The following is a 25,880-nucleotide window of genomic DNA, read 5'->3' on the forward strand; positions in this document are numbered from 1 at the left end:
AGTAAGTGGTAGAGTGTGTCCCGGCCTCCCACCTCCACGCAATGGTCATCAATGAGTTTATCCCGACGAGTTGAATTCTAATCCCGCCTCCACCGCTCTCTGACCGACCGGCACTGGGTAATTGGCTTTTCTGTGCTTCTAGTTAGCTCATCCATCGTATGGCAATGACCCCTAGGTGACTAGGACGTCTGGAAGAGTAAATAACACACCCAAAGTGTTTTCGTGGTTTCCAGGCTCTTGCTTCGGAAATGACTACCTTGGAAGGATAAGCACAGCCGATGTTTGGGGAACTTGAGCCTCCCCTTTCAGCCTTCAAATTTAGATACAGAAAAGTCTCCCTTGGTGAGGTCCCATTCCACCCACTTTCTGCATCTCCTTTCCTCCACATCCCTCTCCAAAGCCCCTCTCAAGAGCTGCGCCTGGAAATACTTGTCAGTTTCCTAACTTCTCTAAATCCGCAATTATTCATAACCACCTACGTCCAAAGGTTACCATGGAGTCTCAACCCAACGCTGAGCACTGAGCGCGGAGCGCTCGGGCATGCGCGGTACGACGACGGCCACCAACGAGATGAGCCGGCTCGAGCTACCAAAGCCGGATTGGCACCCGGATGGTTCAGGACGCAGGCGCGCAGGCTCCAGAGCCACACCCCCTACTCAGCTCGAGCCAGCCAATGGGAGGCGGCGGCTAGTAGAGCGCGCGACTTCAGACCGTCCCTTAGCCTTCCTAGACCAAGCCGCGGACGGAAACGCGTGACGCCACCAAAGCGCGCCGGAAGTGCGGGACCGCTGTGCGCCGCTAGCATTGTGTGGAGGAAGTCGGCCTGGGGGCGGCCTGCGCTGGGCAGCCAAGGCCGCGGGGGGCAGCGCAGGCTGCTTCGACCACCCGAGGACGGCGCAATGGGAGACGAGATGGACGCCATGATCCCCGAACGGGAGATGAAGGTCAGAGACTAGCCGGGGCCTCCCTCCCTTCTTTAGTCTTGGCGTTGCCTTAGAGCCCCACGGAACAGCTCTGCGCAGGTGCCGGCTGCCCCGCCTCCTGCTTGAACATTTGCCGCGTTCAGAGTTCTCGCCTGCACACCCTGGGGCACTGTGTCTGCCGCCCGCGTTGGAGGAGAGCGGTTTCCCTTTCCCGTGTTGGTCTCGTGCGAGCCACCTGGGTTACTTTAGCTGCTTTTCTGTGGTGGTCGGAGTAGTGGTAATAAACTATTAATATTGAGTTTACTATGTGCTAGGTACTGTGTTAATCACACAGCAACCCTACGAAAAAGTTAGTATTAGAGGAGTAAGTCAAGGTTCGGAAAGTAGCTTACCCAAAGTCACACTGGACAGAGACAAATCCAGGGGGCGGGTTTGTTTGTTTGTTTGTTTGTTTGTTTTTTAAGTAGTCTCTCTTTTTCTGCCTCATTGTACTGTTTCTGCCCAGGCCTGCTTAACACAGAGCCAGGACTCATCACCTGTCCTACAAAAAAACTTAAGTTAATTGGAATAGGAGGACTCTTCTGGTACTGGAAATCTGCCTAAGTCAGGAAACTAAAGAGGGGGCAGGTGATCCCAATATTGGTTATAAACACGAAAGGGAGTAAGTTGCAGGAAGGTTTTAGGCATTTGTTTGAACAAATCTCTGACATCAATTTAGGGAGTAGTAATCCATACTTTTAGAGAGCAGTGATTCTCAAAATCACTGCCTTCATATTCATCAGATATGCTGGAGCAGGGGGTGGAAAAGGTTTTAGAACCACAGACTCAGAAGATGGCATCTCCCTTTGAGTTACTGACTACAACAGAAAGGAGAGCGGTCTTGTGGCCTCTTCGTCCCACCAGCCCTCCACCTCCATGTGACCAAGGCCCGGGAAGGATATTTGGGATTACCAGGATAAGAAATGTCGAAGAGACTAAAATTTTATTGCTGCTCCTGTATGAAACTGTACTGTGGTTCCCCCTGGAAAGCTGTGCGGATTTCTGGTCAGTTGGAAATTAAGAGCATTTCATTAATCTTTCCGAAAATACACATTAAACGTGGAATCGAAGGAGGAGCGTGTGGGGTGTGGCAGGGATGCTCTGTGAGACCTGCGTGTGCCGAAGTGAAGGCCGAGGAAGGCTGTCTTCGGCCCTTACACTTTGGGGACGTGAGCAGAAGGGGATTTGCATTCTTTTCACCAAAACCTGGACTCAGAGATAAGTTTAGAATGAAAGGGGGGGAAAAAAGCTCTTATAGTACAACTTAACATCACGATTGGTAAACTTATGGACCTCTTTTTACCAAGAAGCGGCACACACTGAAAATTGTCTTTGAAAGCATGTAGATAAATTCTTGGAAGACTAGGTGAGTCCGACATCGACAGGAGGTGGGGGAAGGCTGCCAGGCCCTGAGCGACTAAGGAGCGTGAAAGTGGAAGGAAGTGAAAACTGGACATAGGTGGGGGCTGGAGGTGGTGCGGGATGCAGCCCAGGTGCACCTGTGTCAGGGACACAGCGTTGTGAGGTGAGGCTCCAGAGTTGGGTTGGTCAGGCCATGCCTGGCTTCATAGCCCGTGTTAAGGGTTTTGGACTTCCATGTAAGACTTGAACACCAAGTGGTTGACCATATATTCCATTTTGTTTTTGTGTGTGTGATGGGATTTTGTTGAGCATTTGATGCAGGTAAGTCGGTTCTTGGGGTTTGGTTATCTTTCTGTGGTCTGTATTTCCACGTATATGTGTTGAGTGCTGCACTGGATAGTCAAGCTTACTGTTTAGTGGGGATTCAACAATTTATGAAGCACTGCTCTGGGTCATGTGATAATGCATACTACAGAACAGGACAAGATTATAAATAAATAACATTAGCTTGTGTGCTGGTTAAGACTGAAAACTAGGAATTCAGGAAATGAAAAGTTCAGTGTGAGCTGATTAGTCAAGGAAGGCTTCGTGGAAGAATTTTTAAAAATTTATTTCATTGAATAAGTATTAATAAGCACTATGCCAACTACCACAGTAGGCACAGGAAGCTTAAAAATGAGTAAGTCACACAGTCGTTGGCCTCGGGGTGATGGGTATTTTGTTGTACTGGAATGGGGTCTTCTGGACTATGACAGGCAGGATTTCGTTTCCCATTTTCTCTGCATTGACCTTGCTTCGATCTCTCGCAACAGGATTTTCAGTTTAGGGCCCTGAAGAAGGTGAGAATCTTTGACTCCCCTGAGGAGTTGCCCAAGGAACGTTCGAGTCTGCTTGCCGTGTCCAACAAGTATGGCCTGGTCTTCGCTGGTGGAGCCAGCGGGCTGCAGATTTTCCCTACTAAAAATCTTCTTATTCAGAATAAACCTGGAGACGACCCCAATAAGATCGGTGAGTTATTTGCTCTGTGTTGAGTAGAAGGGGGGGAGTATAGTGGAGTGCTAATCTAGCTCCCTTCCTAAGAAATTCCAGTATTAAAGGGAAACCTCCTGTAGCCCTCAGGTTGGCCCCTGAGGGTAAGTTCTAGGTCAGATGTTGGAAGCCTTGCTGGTTCTTTTTGGTCCGTTATATCTCTTTGTTGATGAGTTGTTCCTTTGAGCTTATGGGAAAGAAGAATTTACCATTCCCCCGTGCATTTCTTTTTGCTCAGTTTTACCTGGGTTCTGCCTGTCTTGGAGAAAGGCTTTGGTACATGGCTTTTTAGTTGGCACAGTTTCATCCCAACAAATGAGATTGTGTGCTGTTTGGAGCATGGTTGCAAAAATATGGGTACAGGTTGCGATTGAAACATTGGTGGGGGAGTTTTTTATGTTGTTGATGTAATTTTGGGAAGCATCTAAGGATCGGGATTGGTTTTCAGTGGAGTGGAACCAACCTTTTGATTAGAGGGTTGGAACTTTCAGTTCCCCCAAACCGCACCCCAGGAGGCTGACTCAAATCACCAATGGCCGGTGATTTAATCAGTTCTGTCGTTGTAATGCAGCCCTCGTAAAACCCCCGAGGAGGGTGGTTTGGAGAGTTTCCAAGTCGGTGAGCACGTGGAGATGCAGGGAGAGCTGCAAGCCTGGACCTGCACTCAGCAAACTACAGGACACTGAAGGACAAAACTGAGGAAGACACAAATAGAAGGAAGCGTATACCATTTTCATGAGTTGAAAGAATTAATGTCATCAAAATGCCCATAGCACCCAAAGTGATCTATAGATTCAATACAACCCCTATTAAAATACCAGTGATGTATTTCACAGATAGAGAACAAACATTTCAAAAATTTATATGGAACCATAAATGACCCGAATAGCCTCAGCAGTTTTGAGAAAGAACAACAAAGTAGGAGGGATCGCAATACTTGATATCAAACTGTATTACAAGGCCACTGTAATCAAAACAGTCTGGTACTGGCATAAGAACAGATGCATAGATCAATGGAACAGAATAGAGAGCCCAGAAATAAACTCATGTCTCTACGGTCAATTAATATTCGACAAAGGGGGCAGGAGCATAAAATGGAGTAAAAATAGCCTCTTCAACAAATGGTGTTGGGAGATCTAGACAGCTACACGCAAAAAAGTGAAACTCAGCCATCAACTTATACCATACACAGAAATAAACTTGAGATGAGTAAAATACTTAAATGTAATAAGTCATGACACCGTAAAAGTCCTGGAGGAGAACATAGGCAGGGAAATCTCAGATAGTGCATGCAGCAATATTTTCACTGATGTGTCTTCTAGAGCAAGCGATGTAGAGGACAGAATAAACAGATGGAACTACATCACATTTAAAAGCTTCTGCACAGCCAAAGAAAACATCAGCAAAATGAAAATGGAACCAACCATATGGGAAAATATTTTTGCCAATGATACCTCGACAAGGTTTGATCTCCGAGATATATAACGAACTGATATGACTCCACACAAGGAAGACAAACAACCCAAGTAAAAAATGGGCAAAGGACTTGAACAGACACTCCTCCAAGGAGGACATACAGAGGACCCGGAGACATATGAAAGGATGCTCAGCATCACTAGCCATCAGAGAGGTGCCAGTGAAAACCACAACAAGATGCCACTTCACAGCGGTCAGAATGGCCGTCACAGACAGACGAACAAACAGCAGGTGCTGGAGAGGCTGTGGAGAACAGGGAGCCCCAGTGCACAGTTGGCGGGAAGGCAGACCGCTGCAGCCGCTAGGGAGAACAGTATGGCATTTCCTCAGGAAATTGGGACTGGAACTCCCTTTTGACCGGGCAGTTCCACTGCTGGGAATATGCCCTAAGAATCCTGAAACACCATTGCAGAAGAGCCCATGCACCCCATTGTTCACAGCAGCACAATGTACAATAGCTAAGTGCTGCAAGCAGTCTTTAAGTGCCCGTCAGTAAATGAATGGATCAAAAAACTGGTGTTTGCACAGTGGAATACTATGTAGCAGAAAGAAGGGGCTCCTACCCTTCACAGCAGCATGGATGGAATTGGAGAGCATTGTGCTAAGGGAAATAAGCCAGGCTATGAAACACAAATACCATATAATCTCAACTATAAGGGGAACCTAATCAATAAAACGAACAAGCAAGCAAAACAGAACCAGAGACATTGATATAAAGAACAAACTGAAATGACGGGGAAGGGGAGAGGGGGATAACAGGGGAAAGAAGGGGAAGGGTCAAGTCCAGGAACATATATAAAGGACCCGTGGATAAAGACAGTGGGAGGGGAGAGGATTGAAAGTAGAAGGTGGGGGGTTGGTGGGGCAGGGGAGAGTAATGGGGGGAAATGGGGACAGCTGTAACTGGATAACAATAAAAAAAAAGTTCCAAGCCTGGAGAGAAAAAGCCTGGAGAAAAGTTGCAGGCGTGGAAGCTCCATGGTGTTCCCCAGACCTTGCCCTGTGTACAGTAGCTCTTCCATCTGGCTGTTCCTGAGTTACATCCTCATAGTAAACCACCGATCTAGTCAGGAACACCCGAGAGGTAATCCAAAACAACTGGAATTATCTCCCAGAGGGCGGGCCCCTTGTAGTACAGGCTTCCCCTGCTAGGTGAGTGTTCTAGGAACCCATCTGTATCTGTACCAGCTGGCGTTGTTGTGAGAGGCTGCATTCAGATTCAGTGAATTTTTCTTGAAGACTCTGTCAACACATTTGCCCATTTCATGATGGGTGATTTACGAGTGCACCTGCCCGCATCAGGCTGAGTGTGCCGCAGTTTTTGACCAAAACCCAGCATGCCCCTGTGTCCCACCCTCCCACGTCATCCCGTCTCGCCCCCAGCAACTTTGTTTTGTTCCCCTGGATGAAAAAAGTGCCCAAAGGGAAATGTTTTGCCGATGTGGAAGAGGTAAAACAAAAAATGGCAGAAGCACTAAAAGGCATTGAAATCAACAAGTTCAAAACTTTTGAACTGGCACTGGAGGGAGGGGATGTGGCAGGCGGAAAACTCGGAAAGAAACGAGCTGTGATCCCGTCCACGGAAAAGGTGCTTTCTTCTAAGGAACTGCAGTTGTGTGGATGCGGGTAGACTTTTTACACTGGGGTGAGTCATTCCAGCATCTTTACCTGCACGTTCGGAGACAGTGGGGCCCATCAGTCCTTTCAGCAGAACCTGCCCAAGGCACTTAACCCTTCGTGGCTCAGGTGCGCCAAGACAAAGAAAATGGCCCAAAGGAAAGAACAGATCAAAGCTCCAGAAAAATACAACTAAGCAATGAAGAGATAGCCAGTCTATCAGATGCACAGTTCAAAGCACTGGTAATCAGGATGTTCACAGAATTGGTTGAATTTGGTTGCAAATTAGATGAAAAAATGAAGGCTACGCTGAGTGAAATAAAGAAAAATGTACAGGGAACCACCAGTGATGGGAAGGAAACTGGGACTCAAATCAAAGGAGTGGACCAAAAGGAAGAAAGACACATCCAGCCAGAAAAGAATGAAGAAACAAGAATTCAAAAAAAAATGAGGAGAGGCTTAGGGACCTCAGGACATCTTTAAATGTTCTAACATCTGAATTATAGGGGTACCAGAAGGAGAAGAGGAAGACCAAGAAATCAAAAACTTATTTGAACAAATAATGAAGGAGAACTTTCCCAATCTGGCAAAGGAAAGAGACTTCTAGGAAGTCCAAGAAGCTCAGAGAGTCCCAAAGAAGTTGGACCCAAGGAGGAACACAGCAAGGCACATCATAACTACATTAGCAAAGATTAAAAATAGGGAGAGAATCTTAAAAGCAGCAGAGAAAAGGAGACAGTTACCTACAAAGAAGTTCCCATGAGACTGTCAGCTGATTTCTCAAAAGAGACCTTGCAGGCAAGAAGGGGCTGGAAAGAAGTATTCCAAGTCATGAAAGGCGAGGACCTGCATCCAAGATTGGTCTATCCAGCAAAGCTTTCATTTAGAATGGGAGGGCAGATAAAGTGCTTCCCAGATAATGTCAAGTTAAAAGAGTTCATCATCACCAAGCCCTTATTTTATGAAATGCTAAAGGGATTTATCTAAGAAAAAGAAGATAAAAAATATGGACAGTAAAATGACAACAAACTCAGTTATTAACAACCACACCTAAAACAAAAACTAAGCAAACAACTAGAACAGGAACAGAATCACAGAAATGGAGATCACATGGAGGGCTATCGAGAGGGGGAGAGAGGGGGAAAGGTACAGAGAATAAGTAGCATAAATGGTAGGTAGAAAATACACATGGGGAGGTTAAGAATAGTATAGGAAATGTAGAAGCCAAAGAACTTATATGTACGACCCATGGACATGAACTAAAGGGGGGGGGATGTGGTTGGGAGGGGGTGTGCAGGCCGGAGGGGAATAAAGGGGAAAATGGGACAACTGTAATCAATAAATCAATAATAAAATATATTATTTAAAAAACTTTCGAACAGTGGAAAAATGTCTGGATAGGTATAGTGCATCAAATGGAGAGTACTTTGAAAATGACTGAAGTTTAAACATGCTAGAATAAATACACAAATTTTTATAAGTCAATTACAGGTTTTTTGGGGGGTGGTACCCCCTCGTACAGTATTTCTCTGAGTTCTTTGAATGGTTCTAGCAAATTAATTGGACCCAAGGAATAATGGGTTGTGGGAAACCTCTGATTTATAGCCCGTTGGTCAGAAGTGCAGGCAACAAGCTGGACTTGCAGTCGGCATTCCGAGTTCGAGGGGCTCGTGGAGACCTCCAGCTGAACCCAGCTGGTCAGCGGCACAGAGACCCTGGGCTCGCGTCTGGGCCTGAAGTGCGGGGGCGGGGGTCAGTCTCGTAGGGCTGACCGCTTGACCTCTGGATCCCGATGCCGTCTCTGGGAAGATAGTGTCAGAACTGGGTTGGATTCTCAGACTCCTGAGAATGCCCCACCCCCGGTGGAATGAAGTCTGGAAACCCCATTTGAAGCACCATTTTCAACAAAGGGGACTGCCAGTCAGTCTCCCCAGTCGTGCACAGAAGAACTGCAGCCCAAGTGCGCCATTACACATGTGTCAGGGCCCGTTCCCGTGTTTGTGGAGATGCAAAGACTGTTTCCCGTAGACTGGGTGAGGGCTTGTGACGTATGCTTAGAACATTCCATCTTCTGCCTTTCTTTTTTTTTTACATGTTTACAGTTGATAAAGTCCAGGGCTTGCTGGTTCCTATGAAGTTCCCCATCCGTCACCTCGCCCTGAGCTGTGACAACCTCACACTCTCCGTGTGCATGATGTCCGGTGAATACGGTTCCGTCATCGCTTTTTTCGATGTTCGCACGTTCTCGAACGAGGTAAGCTACCAGCCACCTCCGATGTCGACATGGGGCCTAGGGGTTCCTGGTATCTGTATTCAAATTCGGATTTTAAAATGTTCTCAATTATAGAACCATCAATCCTTGAGGTAGAAGGGACTTCCAAGAAGTTATTTCATGATAGCGCCCCTCTATGGTATTATCATTTCTCACGTACATGTGAGACAGCGAGCGCCTAGGGAGCTTCAGGTGACTTGCCCAAGACCGCAGAGCTAGTGGGTCATGTCCAAAGTGACGACACCCCGGGTCTCCGGCGTCCTCGTGGGGTGCCTCCCACTCCTGCAGGAGTGTCAGTAATGACACAGCGGTCCGTAGCAGCGTCCCCGCTGACTGCCAGGCCCCGTGCTAGTGCCCAGTGTGCCTCATCCCCACCCGTGCCCGCCAGGGCCCTGCCCGGGGGGGCTGCCACCTGCACTGTGCAGATGGAGGCACCGGCCCAGGGCATTTGCGCACGCCTGTCCCAGGGCCCAGTGCTGCTGAGAAGCAGAGCCCAGACTTGAATCCAGCGTGTGCTCTTCATCGGTCATCCTGCATTTGTGTGTCTCCTCCTGGGAGGCCCTCCAGTGTGCCAGGATCACTGATTGCCCCTTTCAGAGTTGTGTAACAAAGGGGTTGTTGTGTAGAGCTAATTTTTTTTCCATGTTCATGGAGAAAAGTGAACCACATTTTTTTTTTAATGATTTGAGAGAGAGAGAGAGAGAGAGAGAGAGAGAGAGAGAGAGGGAGGGAGAAACATTAATTTGTCGTTCCACTTTTCCAAGCATTCATTGGTTGGCGCTTGTATGTGCCCTGGCCGGGGAGCAAGCCTGCAGTCTTGGTGTAGCGGAATGATGCTGTAACCAGTTGAACGAGCCGGCCAGGGCGTGACCTGAAACTTGAGAGTCCTTCAATATTCAGTCATTTCTTCCCCCTGTGAAGTATCTATGCACTAATTCATTTCTTTTTGTTTCTGGCCGTTTGTTTTATAAGGCCAAGCAGCAGAAACGCCCATTTGCCTATCATAAGCTTTCGAAAGATGCAGGCGGCATGGTGATCGACATGAAGTGGAACCCCGCTGTCCCCTCCATGGTGGCCGTGTGTCTGGCAGACGGCAGCATCGCTGTCCTGCAAGTCACCGAAACAGTGAAAGTGTGTGCGACGCTTCCCTCCACGGTAGCGGTGACGTCTGGTGGGTGCGAAAGGCTTTTCCTCTGTGGCGTACATTAATGCTAATCTCCCTGAAAATTAATTTCTGGAAATAGGAGCAAATGTTGTATTTGTGATTATTTGGTAGAAGTGGAGAGAGAGTTCTTTATTTCCATAGTTCATATCCTTGAAACCGAACAGCACACGCGATTTCATCTGAGTGTGCGCGGGTTTTCTGGAGGAAGAAATCTTTTGGTTCAGCTGGTTAAGAACTGTGTTTTTGAGGAGAATTGTTTCTGGGTCTAAAACAGTGGTGCTCTGTAAGTCACCTGTGCTTTCAGGGGAAAGGCATCAGAAACTTCAGACGGGGCAAGACAGTGATTTCTTGGTGTTTGAAAGTTTTGCATGCTTCCAGCTTTCTGGGACATGCTCCATGGAAAAGCATTTTTACCGTCGATTCAGTCGCCCGGTGAGGAATCACGATCAGCTGTGTCCTCAGAGCGACTTTCATCCTTTCTTACTGTGCCGAAGGGTGACCTTTGAACTGGGAGGACGAGGGCTGGTGTTCCGATCTGTAGTAGTGTCCCCACTGCTAAGCACAGCCGGTGGTGACCAGGCGCCGACTCGGTGCGCCTCCCGCGGTTCCCCCCTCCCCCCACAGTCTTTCACCGATGGCTCTCTCTTCTTTGCTCAGTGTGCTGGAGCCCCAAAGGGAAGCAGCTGGCCGTGGGGAAGCAGAACGGGACCGTGGTCCAGTATCTCCCCGTAAGTCTTGCCTTGGGTTTCAGATCTGTTCCCACAGGAGCCACCCACTGGTGTGAGGGTGGTGCGGGGACATCGCTGCTGTGCTTTTCTGTTAAAATGTCATCTATGCTCATTGCAGCAAATTCTTCAGTACACCAGTGGGTGCAGGAAAGAGGGGAGCCCCTCTTCCATTCCATCCCCCGTGCGTGTTCTGGGCCCCCTCTGCTCTGGAGGCGCATACACATAGACTTGGTGTGCATGCAGCACTTTGGTTTTGCTTTTTTTTTTTTAACATGATTTTTTAAAAAAATATTTATTTATTTTTAGATAGGGGAGAAAGGAGGGAGAAAGAGAGGGAAAGAAATATTGATGTGTGGTTGCATCTTGCATGCCCCCCCAACTGGGGACCCGGCCCGCAACCCGGCATGTGTCCTGACCGGGAATAGAACCGATGACCCCTTGGTTCAGAAGCTGGCACCCAGTCCACTGAGCCACACCAGACATGACTTGTTTTGCTTTTTAAATAAAATGTTACCATTTTCTACGCACGGTTCCTCAACCTTATATCCTCAACCCATTCCATAAAAACAGAGGTTGAGGGGGAAAGGAGTAGGTGAAGGCCTGTTACCATAATGCAGAATCACTTCGGGTAGAGCAGTGTTCGGCCTCTGCCTGGGTCCGTCGTCAAGGTTATGTTTCTGTCACTCCCGGCGACAGAGCCAGTGGATGCTCACGTTGTGGCGCGTGCACTGTGCCATCCTGTGCCCGTGGTTTCCTGGCATACTCACAGAAAGTCCGTGGGTCTGGTCAAGCCTGGGGGGTGGGGGCAGGGGGAGGGGTTCACAGGCGACGCCCGGGCCTGTGCTGCTGCTTGTAGCTCCTGGAAAGACTGTGCTCTGCGGGGGTGCAAGGCAGTGAGTGTGGTGGTGTGGGCTTGAGGTTAGGGTTTGTTACTTGTTATCGCAAAAAGTTATGTGAAGTTTGGTCCATATTCTAGGGTATTAGCTTGTAAAATAATACAATGGGTTTAGTTTTATTGGTTTGCTGTTTGCCTTTTTAAAAAAAACGTAGCAGTATATTAGAGTCCTTCTTCCAACTTCCATATATAGAGCCACTTAATTGTTTTGAATGGCTCCGTGGTAGTGCAGTGCACGGCTGTGCCGTAAGTTGTCCCTTATTCCGTCATTGATGGTTGCCTGTCGGTGGGAGTGGTTTTGCTGCTGTAAATGGGGCTGCACTGAGCGTCCCCATTACCTACGTCTGAACATGCTGGTGTGTTTCTGTGGGACAGCACCCCGGAAGCAGGCGCCCCCCCCCTTCCCCGTGGTCAGGCTGTCCTCGCTGGGGCGGGGAAACTTAGGTGGCTTCCGGGGGGACACACTGGGTTTGACAGTTTCATTGGCTTGGGGACTGTTTCGTGTGACACCTTTTTCTTTTTTCAAATCTCTTTCAGACGTTGCAGGAAAAAAAAGTCATTCCTTGTCCTCCGTTCTATGAGTCAGATCACCCGGTCCGAGGTAACACACCGTTTTTCTGTGGGGCAGACCTTCCGTAAGGTGCCGTCTGTGTTACAGAGGTTTCGATGGTGCGATGCGCCTGCACCCCTGCTCAGGGGCGTGCTGTCACCCCTCTGGGAGCACACCCACTGTCAGTCGGTGGTGCGGTCAGCGTGACGGCCATCTGGTGGACAGCTGTGTCTCGTGGCAGCTGGCGTTAACTGGATCCTGTTTTTTTTTTTTTTTTTTTTTTTCATTAGAATTCTTCATAACGTCCCCTGATTATAATCCACCCCGGGGGGAAAAATGCCACTTCGGGATAAATTTGGCCTTGTGATCAGTGAAATCCGGACCTTGGTCAAAGCTGTAGCAGTTGGGTTTTTATCCCTAAGATGTTAGTTTCGTGGCACACGGGCTGTCCCAAGCTAGGTGCTCATTTCGGGCGTGTGTCTTTCAGTCCTGGACGTGCTGTGGATCGGTACCTACGTCTTCACGATCGTGTACGCCGCCGCGGACGGGTCCTTGGAAACGTCTCCCGACGTGGTGATGGCGCTGCTGCCGGTGGGTGTACGAAAAGGGCGTCTTCGTGCTTCGAGAATTAGCAGAGTCTCCCAATGAAGTTTGCAGCTCAGGCCTCCCTTCCCTGTTCTGGTGGCGATGGCGCACCTTTAGGTGCACGGTTGCAAAACCACACCGTCGGCCGGGGACCAAACTTACGCTGCCGACCCGGGCGACACCCGCTCGCCTGGTGTGCAGCAGAGCCACACGCTGCACCTGGACGTTCGCAGCGGAGGAGTTAAAGCTGTTTTATTTGTCGGGCGCCTGCAAGGAGAGTGGGAAGCTACTGCTTAAAACCCGAACTCCCCAATGGCTTTCTTAGGGGTTTTTAAAGGCAGAGATTGAGGGTTAGGGGGGCAGAAGGGCCGGCCGTGCAGTTTCGGTTGAGATCCTTGGCCCTCGGCCGCTGTGATGAGATTTGTAGGGGCTTCGGCACCAGCCTTCCCGCACCACGGAGCCTTCGCTTCTGAGAGGGCTCTGGTCTTCGAGCTCTGGTGTGTTTCGGTCTTCTGGTTCCCTGAGGAGGGTGACGCTTGGGCTCCAGCTGCAGCCGGAGGGGTGCTCCTCCTCTGCACGTGTCTCGGCTGCAGGGCTGCGGCGTCGGTCCCTTGTCTGTGCAGAGTGACTTCGGACCTTGTCAGGACGGGGCCGTCCTGAGCCAGTTCCGCAGCTACAGCACGGCCTCCGCCTGGGGCCTGTCTCACTGTAACCAGTCATAAGTGAAAAAACTGGAGAACTTGCTTTTGCTTAAGCTGTAAACTGAGTCTTGGTGATGTTAACCTGCAAAGGCATTTTAGAAAAGCAGGAGAATACCTTGATTTTTAAAATGCTTCCCCTTATTTATTCATCAGCTGTATATCAAATGCCTGCAATGTGTTAGGCGCTGCGTTGAAGCCAAGCATACAGCATTCTTGCTTTTGCTGGTCTCACGTTCTCATGAATGCGCCAGCCCAGAGCCGAGCGCGGGGTCACGGAGGGTGAGGGTGACGGGCAATAAAGCGGGGCCCGGGGAGGGGCGAGTGGTGACCGGGGCAGCTGCGGTGGGTCGGAGAAGGGCTCCGGGGGGAGCCGTGCGAGCCAGGACCGAGGGGGAGGGGGGCAGCCGGTGTCGGCTCCGAGAAGGACGGCAGTGTCTGCAGAGACTTGCTGACGTGCGGCGGCATTTAAAAACAGCAAGCGAGGGGACGTACTTCCAGAAAATGCTTTCAGAGTCCAGAAAACAACTGACAATACATACATAAATGTCTAAGCACCACAGAAGTGGGAGTTAAACTTGTCCTTCTGTGTTGCAACCTTATTTTACCTGGTAGTAAATTGCAAGCATCTTTCTGTATTGCTTAAAATCTGATTTGCTTTGAACAGATTTATTTGGCTCCGTTTTTAACCCTGATGGGTTCCTGATGCTGTGACTTTTTACGTGTTGACAGTCACGCGCCGCTTCAGTGCAGGTCTGGTCTGAGAAGGGCCACACCACGCGCCACCGACCTGGACTGGGCACTCGTGCAAGCCCACGTGACCCAGCCACCCCCCCCCCCACACCCAGCCCCTGCGGTCGAGCCCGTCTCGCTGCAGGGAGGAGAAGTCGTTTTCCCTCGGCTCCTAGGTGCTTTTGGCTGAGACGCCCCTGTCACACATGCCTAGGAGAAAAACAAAAATGTAATAACATGTTTACCTCCTGTATTCGTGGAAAACAGTAATTGCCTGAAAGGGCTGAGTCCACCTCCTTAAATACCGTGTTCAGCTGAGGGCACAGGAACATGGTGGGGGGGGCCAGGGGAGTCAGTCTGGGAGGTGGCCAGGGACAGGACAAGGCTGTCAGGCAGATTTGCGGGCCGTCGTCTGTGTTGGCGAGAGGCCCTAGAGAGGAGGTTGTGCCTTCCTTCCTGCGAGGGAAACACCCTTGAGTGGAAATTTCCCTTGTAAATGTTTTACAAAGGCAACTTCTGCTTGGTTTTCAGAGCGTCTTCATGTCTGCTCTTTCTCAAAAGTAAGGCTTAAAATAATCCTATGCCAAGTAGACGTTTTCAGGCGACAGGTGCTGTTCCCCTGCGGCCCCGGGTCACAACCCCGTGCCGCGTGTCCCCGTACGGAACACGTTTGTGTGCGGTGTGCTCTGCAGCTTTACGACGGCCAAGATGTTTGGCCGCCACGGCGCTAGCCAAGAGGAATTTCTCGGCTTCATTGTAATCTTAGGGAGTCACAGTCATGTGTGTGGTCTGTTGACCGAAATGGGCCAAAATGTCACCGTGCAGCTCAGGAATGCGGTGAGTGTGTTCCTGTCCAAAATCCCGCGGAGGTTTTCTGTTCCTGGGATGACGCGAACTCCGGCAGGGGTTCACCTGGGGACCGACGTTCCCAGTCTGTGCTGGAAGCTTTGTGTTATCACTTCGTTTCACGCCTCCAGCAACCTCGGGGGTCGTTCTGGTAGACGTGTTGTCACACGGGTGAGGAAGGTGAGCGGAGGGCCGAGCACTCCACACACCCTCGTCCGTCCGGGCAGACAGTTCGAACGCAGTCGGGTCGGCGGCCGCCGCTCCTGCTCCCGACACGCCTCGGGGCCGCCTCCCCGCCGTGCCTGTCCACCTGGACGTAGATTTCCGAGCGACTTTTCTTGTGAAACTTAAATGGTTCCAATGGTTTAATGATCGTTGAAGATCATTAACTGCATAGGGGTAAAGACAAGCCGCACCTGAGGCTTTTCCCTCGTTCCGTTCGTTGCAGAAAAAGGAGGAAAAGCACCCCGAGGTGTTCGTGAACTTCATGGAGCCCTGCTACGGCTGCTGCACGGAGAGGCAGCACCACTACTATCTGAGCTACGTCGAGGAATGGTGAGTGGGGCCGGGGCGGCGCATCTGCTCTCGGGCCTTTCCTGGGAGAGGAGAGCAGGGCAGAGGCGCCGAGAACGTGTTTTCAGCGGGGGCTAGGTAATGCCTTCCGGCTGCGCCTTCAGTTCCCCGGCCTGGAGTCAGGTGGCTTTTTAAGGGACATAAAGGGATTTAAGGGACATAATAAAAGTCTCCCTCTGAGAGCAGGAGTTGCGCTCTGACAGGTGACTGGGCGCAAAGCTCCTGTCCCTCCGACAGGACCATCCTGGTGGTGGGATGCCGCGCAGTGTACTGGGAACTCCGACTTGAGTCGCCTGTGTCTCTCCTGCGCTTCAGCTATCGGGCCGGTGACGCGGTGTCCAGGGCTTTTTACATCTGAAAGCCTCCTCGCTGTTCTGGCTGCCGTGGCTCAGTGGACTGAGTGCCGGCCTGCGATCCAAAGGGTCGCCGGTTCGGTTCCCAGTCGGGGCACATGCCTGGGTTTCAGGCCGCATTCCCCAGTAGGGAGCGTGTTGAGAGGTAACCACACATTGATGTTTCCCTCCCTTCTCCTCTCTGAAAATAAAGGAATAAAACCTTTAAAAAAATTTTAAAAATAAAAGTCTTCCTACCTCTCTTCAGCCCCACAGGAAACTCACCTCCTTGACGCCTCCGGGCAGCTCTCGCAGACAACCCCGCAGACTCGGGGCGGGCCGGGCCGGGGCTGTGGGACCTAACGGCCTTCCGGCTTGTTCTTTGCAGGGATCTGGTGCTGGCGGCGTCTGCGGCCTCCACAGAAGTCAGCATCCTCGCTCGACAGGGCGATCAGGTACGTTCCTCCCTTCTGTCACTTCTGGGGGCCGCTTTCCTGAGACATTGGGGGGAGGTTAGCCCTGGGGTCAGGACTTAGATGAGGTCACATCCTTCTGACGAGTCGCTGGGTCAGAGCAGAGCTAGAGTGACGTAGCGTCTTGGACTGGCGGCCGGGGTGCTGTGCTGTACGAGCTCAGGTGTCAGAATTCGCGGTTCTTCGGTGTCGTGAAAAGCACTTCTGTTCTCCTGGGGGCCCCCATGGTACGGGGGTCCGACTCTGTGTCACCGACCTGCAGCGGGAGCATGCCTGGGCGCGCGGGGGGCTGTCCCTGCCTCGCTCTGTCCGATCGTCCTCGTCTTGATTCCGTGAACAGTGACCCACCCTCAGTAACTGGAGAGGAGCACACGGGTCACACCAAACTGTTGCTCACCAGAAACACTTCCTGTTTCTCTCCGAAAGACCGCCAGAAAGCTGGGGTGCCTGTGCGCAGGAGAACCTACCTGCCTCCTTTCACGGGGTCCTCCTGGCGGGCAGGAGGTGGGCTGAGCTGGCGGTGGCTCGCCTCCTAAACCGCGCTCGGTCACGGCGAGTGACAGAGGGGACACAGCGAAGGGGAGGCTCTTCGTTCGCACACTTTGCCTTGATCTCAAAGACGTTTTGTGCACGCGTGCTGGTGGCTCCTCGCCCGTGCAGCGCTCGTCCGTCACTGGGTGGCAGGGCCCTCCCTGGAAGTGCTCGGCTGGCGCAGTATTGGCGGGGGGGCGGGGGGCACTTTGGGGTCGTGGGTCAGAGCTCAGCAGTCCAGTTTGCTCTCGGATTGACTTCAGTAACGATTTTCTGATAGACTCATATTTTATGTGTTTATACATTAAAGATATACCATTATCTTCGCTTTTTATCAAAATAATGTATGTACTTGGAGCAGGGATCATGAATGAAAAAAATCACTGCAGCTGCACCGTGTCCCGATCCAGTTTTGTTCCCTACAGGGACCGTTTTTAACCTGTCAGTTTTTTCTTCTAATGGCTGTGTCCTTATCCTTAAAAAAAAAAAACTTGCCTCCTCAAAAATGACCAGCCGTGCTGGCAGATGAGCAGTTCGCTCACACGCTCCCTCCTCCCCACTGGGGCTGCGGGGCTGCGTTAGTGTCTTCTGGGGTCGCCTTGGTGACTTGCAATTTTACCTTCATTCCTGATGGCGTCACCGCACACTCCACTCCTTAATCTTCCGCTTTGGGAGAGGGGCATCTCAGCGCCCCACCACCCTCAGCCGCCCTCCCCTGCCCACCACCCAGCTCGTCTTACATGTTGTCAGAACTGGTGCTGCTCGCACTGTGTCCTGTGGCGGCTGACGAAGACTTTATTTTGTCTGGAGACAGCTGTTCAGGGCCGAAGTCCGTTTGCTTACATTATTCCGAACGTGACTGTTACTCACGCCACTGCTTAGGCGTGGAGTGTGGTTATGTCACCCCCCGGAACGGCTTCTCGGGTCCCTCTCTTCCTCACGGAGTGTGTTCCCCTTGGGTTCATGCTGCACAGCTTGGGTCAGTGCTGAAGGTTAGAAAAAGTGTTGGTAGTCCTTAAAACTCGGAAATCACTTGCCGAAGGAACAGAGCCCCTGCAAGCAAACGAAGCAGAAGGAGAGTGTGTTGGGGGAGGCTTAGTGGCTTGTCAGAGGCAGGCAGGTGGGCCCACGCGGGGCACTCACACCAGGACCGGGGCAGGCGAGAACGAGGTCACCTTCTTCCGTGGACCAGTGAGCACAGGCTGCTGCCCAGCTTTGTCTCTGCTCAAGACCCCTGCAGGGACCGCTGGGGGCCCTGGTCCCAACCCCAGGCCTCCCAGAGCAGGGGTGCCGGGCTGAGTGCCGCTGTGGGGTCTGCCCCGCAAGTTCAGGGCTCCCCCTGGTTGCGGTGGGCGGTGGGTAGTGTTTACACATGAGGCAGGGACCTGCTGGATTGGGAAAATCAGCCCCTTGTCTCATGGGGTGCTCGTGGCCTTTAGACGGTCTCCCCAGGTTGCCGAGTCCCCAGGTTGTCCACATGCAAGTCTGACCCAGGCGGCTGTCTCTTTTCCTCGCTCACGTGTGAACAGTGCTGGGAGGCGCCCGTGCAGAGCTCTGACGTGGTGTTTTCTCCCCCTCTTTTCCCAGATCAATTGGGAATCTTGGCTGCTGGAGGATTCCAGTCGAGCTGAACTGCCTGTGACGGACAAGAACGATGACTCCTTGCCCGTGGGAGTGGCCATAGACTACACCAACCAAGTGGAAGTCACCATCAGTGAGTGAGGCCCGCTGGGGCTCAGCGCTCTGTCCCTCACATTTCCGTCCAGTCCTGCGTGCCCGCGATGGCAGTCCCCTCTGCTGGCACTTGACCTTCTGGTAGCACGTTGCTTCTCGAAGAGCGACGTAGAGTGCGGTGACGGCACTGGACTGGTTTGCAGACACTGAGGGGTGAGACCGAGGCCACTCTTTCGGACGTGGTGGGGGTCCAGGACATCGGGGGTTCTCGGTGCTGTCTCTCGGCCCTCTCGGGCCCCCAGTGCCTCCCCGAGGGAGCAGTGCCCTGGGCCGGCACCGCAGCGGACAGCCACTCTGGCTTCGGAGGCTTGGGCTGGAAAGAGAGACCCCGGGCGCATGGCTCCTGCACGGGGCCCGAGCGTGTGCTGTGCACGGAGCTCCCCTGGGCGGCGCTGGGCCCGTGGAATGTGCAGGTGCAGCGGGAGACACGCTCGTGAGGCTTCCGTGGTGGGTGTCCCGCCAGGCACCGCTCCGCACCTCGACCCCTCCCGGGTCAGGTTGTGTGGTCTGAGACCGGCTCTCGTGCTCGGACTCTCTGGAAGTCCGTGCTTGTGAGGCCCCTGTGGACGAACGTGAAGCAGTTAGACTCAGCTGTCTGTCCTGCTGTGTGCTTTCTGGAGAGTCCCGTGCGCCATTTCTCAGCTGCACCAGCCACGTCCTAGACGCCTGTCCTGGTCAGGGGAGGGCTGCCCCTGCCTCCCGAACACCAAGACGCTCCTGAAAACTGAGGGAGCCTCGGAGCTGCCCCCCCCGCCCCTTCGGGCTGCCAGCGCCTCCGGGCGGCCACCGGACCGCAGCAGGAGCGCTCTGGAAGGAGCGGTCGCGGGAGGGCCCTTTGGGATCAGAACCAGAGCGGACGGACGGGGCCTCTGAGCCCCTCCTCGCTCCGGGCAGCCTTTCGGACTTCGCTCTTTTCTCACTTCGCTTTCTTTTTTTTTCCCGCAGACGAGGAGAAGACTCTTCCCCCTGCTCCAGTCCTCATGTTACTCTCAACCGATGGGGTGCTCTGTCCGTTTTACATGATCAATCAAAACCCTGGGGTTAGGTCCCTCATCAGGACGCCGGAGCGGCTCTCGTTAGAGGGGGAGCGACAGCCCAAGTCGTCAGGTACGTGTCTCCGACCCTGGCAGCGAGCGAGCACGCAGGTGGTCGCCGTCATCTGCACAGTCTGTGTGGCTGCGTCGGGGGCGGGGTGGGGGGGGTTACCTGGAACAAGCGCGTGTGCACTGGCCGTCCTCACTCACCGGTTCTGTCCTCCGGCCTTCGCTCCGCTCCGCTCCGCTCCAGGGAGAGAGGAGGCCGAGCCGCACGGCCCCGTCCCGTAGTTGCCAGCAGCCCTGCTGTCGGGTCCGGGTCCTGCACGCTGGGCCGCGAGGGGCTGGTTCCGTGAGCGAGGGTGCGTGAGCGCCGTGCGCCCGTTACAGGCGGTATGTGCGCCCCGGGGGTTAGAGGAGCGCACCCGCGAGGCGCTGTGTGCCGTGCGGTCCCTTCTCTACGAGGAGAGCGTGTGCGTAGGAAAATACCTGAAAGGCGGATTTTAAAACCCAAATAGTTGGGTTATTTCTGGGGGTGGGTGGGCATTCTATTTTCTTTTGTCTGTGTTTCATTTTCTTCAGGTTTGGTTTCTTCCTGCTCTTTAAGTTATTACATCCATGGTCTGTTTATCAGAGAAAGATTAGAGAAGACACAAGCAGTGTCCCTTATGAGCGTGTCACCCGCACACAGCCCCGGTCAGCCCCTCGGTGGTGCCTGTTCGTCGTGTGCGTGAGCGCGCACACACGCATGCCCGTGTGCATTTCAGACTTTTGACAGTGTTCTCCTGTCACCTCTGAGAGCACAGTATAAAACTTTTCAAAGGGGAGGTTGTTTCATATTTTGAAATTTCACTAATACTTCACTTTGAGTTCTGTGAGTATATAACTATTAACAGTTTATCCCCTAGTGTGGCTGGAAATGCTTATAGTGTAACCAGTTCTATGTCTAAGGAAAAGTACGTTGACCGTTGGGTTGGGTGAGGTCGCAAACATTCCGCGTGTGTTTTCTCCCGGCTTCCTGAAGCAGAGTGAGGAGTGCACCGTCAGTGGCCAGGCCCTTAGGCTCCGGCCGTTGGCAGAGCCACCCCGAGTGCCCGGACTGGGTGGCTCGCGCGGACGTGAGCAGCTAGTGCTGTGTTGGGACGCCTCTCGGTCTGCGGCGTGTGTGCTCCGGGCTGGTTTTCCCCGGCGGTGGTCGCGAGTGCCGTGCACTACCTACACCCCCTTGCCCGGTCGGCCAGTAACGCGCAGTGCCCCCCTCGAGGGCGGGAACTTGTGGGGTGTTTGTTTCTGAACACCGTTCAGTGTGAAGGGCTTTGCTGCCAGCCCGGAAAGCCCCAGCACAAGCAGGGGCCAGTGCCACCGCCAGCCTGCCCTGGAGAGAAGCCCTCTTCCCCACGCTGGGCCCAGAGGTGGCCGCCACGCTCAGGTGCGTGGGAGAGAGCCACGGACGGGAGGAGGGGCCCCGCCGCCTCCCGCTGCAGCCCGTTGTGGGTTCGGAAGACGCTGGTGGTTCCTCCTGCCCCACGGATGCGGCTCCGAGTGGTCAGAGGGGGCAGCGTGATGGTTTTTCCAGTGGGACACACTCTTCACTCCGTCTCCCGAATGTGCGTGGGCGTGATGAACGTCACGGGCGTGTGTGCTGCTGGTTCCCTGTCACTGTGTAGGAGAAGTGCCGACAGAGCAGATCCGCTCGGTTGTCATGCGCGTGGAAGGGACAGTTCAGGAAGCGGTGTCCCCGCGCTTGTACCCTCAGTGTTTCGTCACCGTAGGCGCAGTGAGGTAAGCTGTCGTCTCAGCAGTCGGAGGAACCGAGACCCACTAATATAAACGTATTGATAAAAAGACATTGCTTTCTTAGTTATTTAATTTAGAGAATTAACGTGTTTACTTTATAGCAAGTGTGGAAAGTGGAAACAACTTTAAACCTGCTTTTTGGGGTATTCTCGTTCACTTTTTTTTTTCTCATAAACATCTTCATAGTTGTATCCCTATTCTCTGTATCACTGGTTGCAGGTTTATAATTTAAATTGTAAGGACTTCCCAGATTCTTACATGATCTCCATGATTCATTTAAAAGAGTGACTGTTTAACATTCCATTGAACACTTTTTACCATTTGGGTTGCATGAAATATCTTTCACTCTTAAAAATTATTTTCACAGGTCTTATTCTTACAAGTTTACTGGGTCTGTTTTTTTAGGATTCTTGAGATATCCTAAAATGTTTTTTTTAAGACTGCTGAAGTAGGTGCCTATTAGCAATCAAAGGTTTCAGGCTCATTTCGCCCATCCAAGTGCAGGAGATAGTAGATATTTACATCTTGGTAGTCTGGAGGGCAGTGCTGTGCCTCCCTTAAAGTTACGTTTCTTGTATTAGATTAAATATACTTGCTTTTTGTAAGTTAGTTTCCCCGCTTATATCCATTAGAGTCTTGAAATTTTTAATCTCGATTTATATGTTCTTTACTGCAGTTTTTTTTTTTCACTTACCTTTTAGTTATGTAACTTTTATATAGTCAGATGTTAATCTTTTCCTTTCATAACTTATTTTGTCATGCCTGAATTGATTTGTTAGACTCTCGAAGACTTAGCTCGCTCTTGCCTCCTTGTGTTGAGACACAGCCCGTGTGTACTTTTATCCGTACCTCCAGTCCATCCGAACTTGCGTTCAGAGGCTGTCAGGAATCAGAGCGCCGAGTTAAACCTTCTGATGGAACAAAGGGTTGCAGAGTGACTGCTTTCCACTGCGACCTTGAGAAACATGTCTTCTCCGTGTGGTTCATCTGGGCTTCCACACGGTGCTGTCAGTCTGAGGTCCTTCCCCGTGTCTGCCCCCCTCCCAATCCTGCAGTCTCACGCGGCGCGTCTGCCTGCCGCGGGGCGTGCGCAGCAGCTCCTCGGCCTCGCCTCTCTGTCCCTCAGGAGCCGGGCCCTTCCTCTCCGGCCCCCTCCTGCCCCAGCCCTTCCCCGGCCCCCGGCCTTCTGCTGTGGCCGGGCTGACTCCCCCACTCTCTCACTGCAGGAAGCACGCCCACGACCCCAACCTCGCCGGCCCCGCAGAAGCCCGAGTTGTCGGCAGCTACGGCCCCCGTGTCCGTCCCGCCTTCCCTGCCGGCGGCCCCCACCTCCACCTTCTCCTTGCCCTCTGCTGTGGGGGCCCCTGGCGTGTTCTCCTTTGGTTCTTCACCGTCCTTGAAGTCGTCTGGGCCTGTCACCGCGGAGCCCCCTCCGTACCCCAGCAGCTCCGACGCCTCCAAGGCAGCCGTGGGCTCCGGCACGGCCTCCTTCTCGTTCGCGCCTCCTCAGGCCCCGCTGGCGCCCGCCCCCACGGCCCCCGCCATGGCACCCCTGGCCGCCCCGTTCTCCTTCGGCTCATCGGGCTTCAAGCCGACCCTGGAAAGCACACCGGTGCCGAGCGCGTCCACTCCAGGCGTGGGAATGAAGCCCTCCTTCCCGCCTTCAGCCTCTGCAGTCAAGGTCAACCTTAACGAAAAGTGAGTGGCCCAGGGGGGTGGGGGGGGCGGGCGACGGAGCAGATGGACTGCTGCTGTCACTGGGGGGCGGGCGGGGGGGCGACGGAGCAGATGGACTGCTGCTCTCACTGGTGTTTGCACTTTCTCCAAAGCAGCGCAGGCACATGGTGGGAACCCAGACTGCGCAGAAGGTTTGCGGCTGATCAGTGGGCGGCGTCCAGGAGGGTCACTTCGAATTTTTTTTCTTATTAGAGGTTTATATGTAAATACTTGTTTGCCTTCCAGTGTAGGAGATATTCCCTGTTTTTAAAAGCGAAGCCGTGCTGAGTCCACACCCTGTAGGGGAAGCGCACCTCTCGCCGTCCTGTTCCCTGGTCGGCCACCCTTGACCCCTGGCCACCCTTGACCACCCCCCCACCCCCTGGCCACCCGGGGTCGCAGGAACGCGTTACTGCGTCAGCTTGACGTTCCCGCCTGGCGGTCCAGGGCGTCTCATTGCTCCCGAGCGCAGGGGTCTGGCCCCACCCCCCCAGCGGGGTCCTCCCGGCTGCCCCGAGCCTCACTCTTGACCGGTCCTGCTCGTGCGGCCCCCGCCCCGCGTGGCCCTTCCTAGCATGGCCCTCGCGTGCGAGCGCTGCTGCCACCCCTCCTCCGGCCTCTGTCATCGCTGTGGAGGCGGTGCTAGCTGTGCTTCCCCGCTGTCACCATTGTCGCTGTTGACGCTGATTGTCAACGCAGCCACTGCATTCTAATAGTTGCCTGGTGTTCCGTTTTGTGGCTGCGTTACAATTCATTTTCCCAGTCATCTAATGCTGGGCGTTTACGCTGTTTACGGATGTTTGCTCTTCAGGTGAAACTTACCTGACATCCCCCCTGGCCTGTAAGCATCCCAAAGAGGGCGACCTGTTTCCTCGTCCTCCTGCGCCCCTCGGAGGAAGGGACCGCCGGAAACGAGCTCTGAGTGATTTTGTGGGCAAAAAGAGAGTGTGTAATCGAGTCCCACCCTCTGTTGTACTCATCTTGGTAGACTGGACAACAGGCATTTTGTATCATGATAAACTTAGTTTCACTTTTATACTATTTACTTAATATTTTCATTGGGTAATCTGTTTCTAAAGAAGTGGAAGATCTGATCAATGTTTTTTTTTCTAAAGATTTTACTTATTTTTAGAGAGAGGGGAAGGGAGGGAGAAAGAGAGGGAGAGAAACATCAGTGTCTGGTTGCCTCTTGCGCGCCCCCTACTGGGGACCTGGCCCACACCCCAGGCATGTGCCCTGACTGGGAATCAAACCAGTGATCCTTTGGCTTGCAGGTCGGCACTCATTCCACTGAGCCACACCAGCCAGGGCCAGATTGATGTTTTCCTGCAGTTTTCACCGTTCATAAGAAATAGCTAAATGTGTGCATTTCTCGAAGGCCGGAAAGGGTGGGCAGTGAGTTGCCCTGCGATGACCGTGCTCTGACCAGCGTGCAGGAACCTGCAGCGGGCCCTCCTGACGCCTCCGCTCTGCTGTTGCAGGTTTACCGCCGCGGCCGCCCCCGCCAGCAGCTCCCCGGGCACGCCCCCGACGCTGCTGTTCCCCACCTCCAAGCCGGCTGCCCCTGGACCTCTCAGCCACCCCACGCCCCTGGCGGCAACACCGCTCGGCGCCTTGGCCTCGAAGCCCCCGGCCGCTCCCTCGGCGTCAGGTGTGGTTTCAAGCAGACTGCTTCAGAGCTCAGCCCTGAGTTCTCGGACTCCCTTGTGTTGCTTCTAAAGTCTCACCCCGGGACTTTTTAAAGTCAGTTCATTCTAGAGAGAGAGTAACATCCGTGTGAGTGACAAACACGGATGGTGGTCTCCTGTACACGCCCTGCCTGGGGGGTGGACCTTCCGGTGCCCGGGACAGTGTTCCCACCAACTGAGCCACCTGGTCGGGGCAGGTGTTTAGTTTTTTTGTTTTTTTGTTTGTTTGTTTTCCAAAAAAGCCCCCCAGGTGATTCCAGTACACGAGAAGTTGAGGCCTCCGGGGGGGGGGGTCCAAAGACCCCGTGAGTTCTCACAAGGTGACGGGGATCATAGTCCTCACTTTATGGTTTTCAAGCTGTCCCCAAGGGGCCTCGGGAGCCTCTGGGGACCAAGGATGGGCCCAAGGACAGGCCTCCGCCCTGTCCTGTCCGCAAGGCCACCTCCCCGCTCCCAGAGACGCTCCGGTGTTGTCTGCTGCGCGGTGGGCTTTCCCATCCGCAGATGCAGCGCGCGATTCGGTTGTGTTGGGACAGAGGCCAGCACGGCCGTGGACGGCACTCACGCCAGCGGAGTTCCTGACGGGCTGGCAGTGAGACGCTTTTTTAAATTGGAGGATGGGCCCCTTGTGACGGGGCGGGGGGTGGGGGGGCACGGCGGGAGTACCTGCTGTCTGTCCTAACTGGTGTCTCACCCCTGCAGGGCGCGCGGCTCACGGCGGTGCAGGTCCGGCGCCCTCCGCGGGGCAGAAGGCGCCCAGGATAGCCCCCCCGGTGGCGAAGTCAGGCTGCCCCCAGGTGCGTGCAGACTCGGCCTCCGGTCCTGTGCTCGCTGGTTTACTGCCCCGGGCGGACATGTCCATAATACAGGATTTTGTGTTTCAGAGTTTACACTTTTGAGACAGTGCTTAGGACGACGTGACAGGAAATACATGAGTTCCGAGTGTTTGTGACGTGGGCCCGTAAAAGCCGTTTCTCTCCTCTCCGAGTCCCTGCGCTGTTGTCCCTGCCGCTCCCGGGCCCGGGTGCACTGTGCTCTCAGCGTGTTGGGTTTTCCTGACGCGTGCAGATGCCGGGGCATCTGAC

At 53.2% G+C, this 25,880-nt stretch overlaps 1 protein-coding gene across 3 annotated transcripts in view; it reads left to right on the top strand.

The window, feature by feature from the left end:
* The first annotated feature begins 800 nt into the window (after nt 1-800).
* NUP214 (nucleoporin 214) overlaps nt 801-25,880 on the top strand; it is a 76,999-nt gene continuing 51,919 nt past the window's right edge. For all 3 annotated transcript variants that reach the window (XM_045845882.1, XM_045845884.1, XM_045845883.1), the window contains exons 1-14: nt 801-944; nt 3,137-3,332; nt 8,549-8,700; nt 9,691-9,889; nt 10,541-10,611; nt 12,044-12,107; nt 12,544-12,647; nt 15,366-15,472; nt 16,211-16,277; nt 18,414-18,540; nt 19,506-19,667; nt 22,618-23,089; nt 24,589-24,758; nt 25,498-25,592. In XM_045845882.1, the coding sequence (XP_045701838.1) occupies nt 900-944; nt 3,137-3,332; nt 8,549-8,700; nt 9,691-9,889; nt 10,541-10,611; nt 12,044-12,107; nt 12,544-12,647; nt 15,366-15,472; nt 16,211-16,277; nt 18,414-18,540; nt 19,506-19,667; nt 22,618-23,089; nt 24,589-24,758; nt 25,498-25,592 (2,031 nt within the window). In that variant the 5' untranslated portion in view covers nt 801-899. The remainder of the gene's footprint in view (nt 945-3,136; nt 3,333-8,548; nt 8,701-9,690; nt 9,890-10,540; nt 10,612-12,043; nt 12,108-12,543; nt 12,648-15,365; nt 15,473-16,210; nt 16,278-18,413; nt 18,541-19,505; nt 19,668-22,617; nt 23,090-24,588; nt 24,759-25,497; nt 25,593-25,880) is intronic.

This window comes from Phyllostomus hastatus, unplaced genomic scaffold (assembly GCF_019186645.2).
Source record: "Phyllostomus hastatus isolate PE091 unplaced genomic scaffold, TTU_PhHast_1.1 phas_contig_495, whole genome shotgun sequence".
NCBI classification, from domain to species: Eukaryota; Metazoa; Chordata; class Mammalia; order Chiroptera; family Phyllostomidae; genus Phyllostomus; species Phyllostomus hastatus.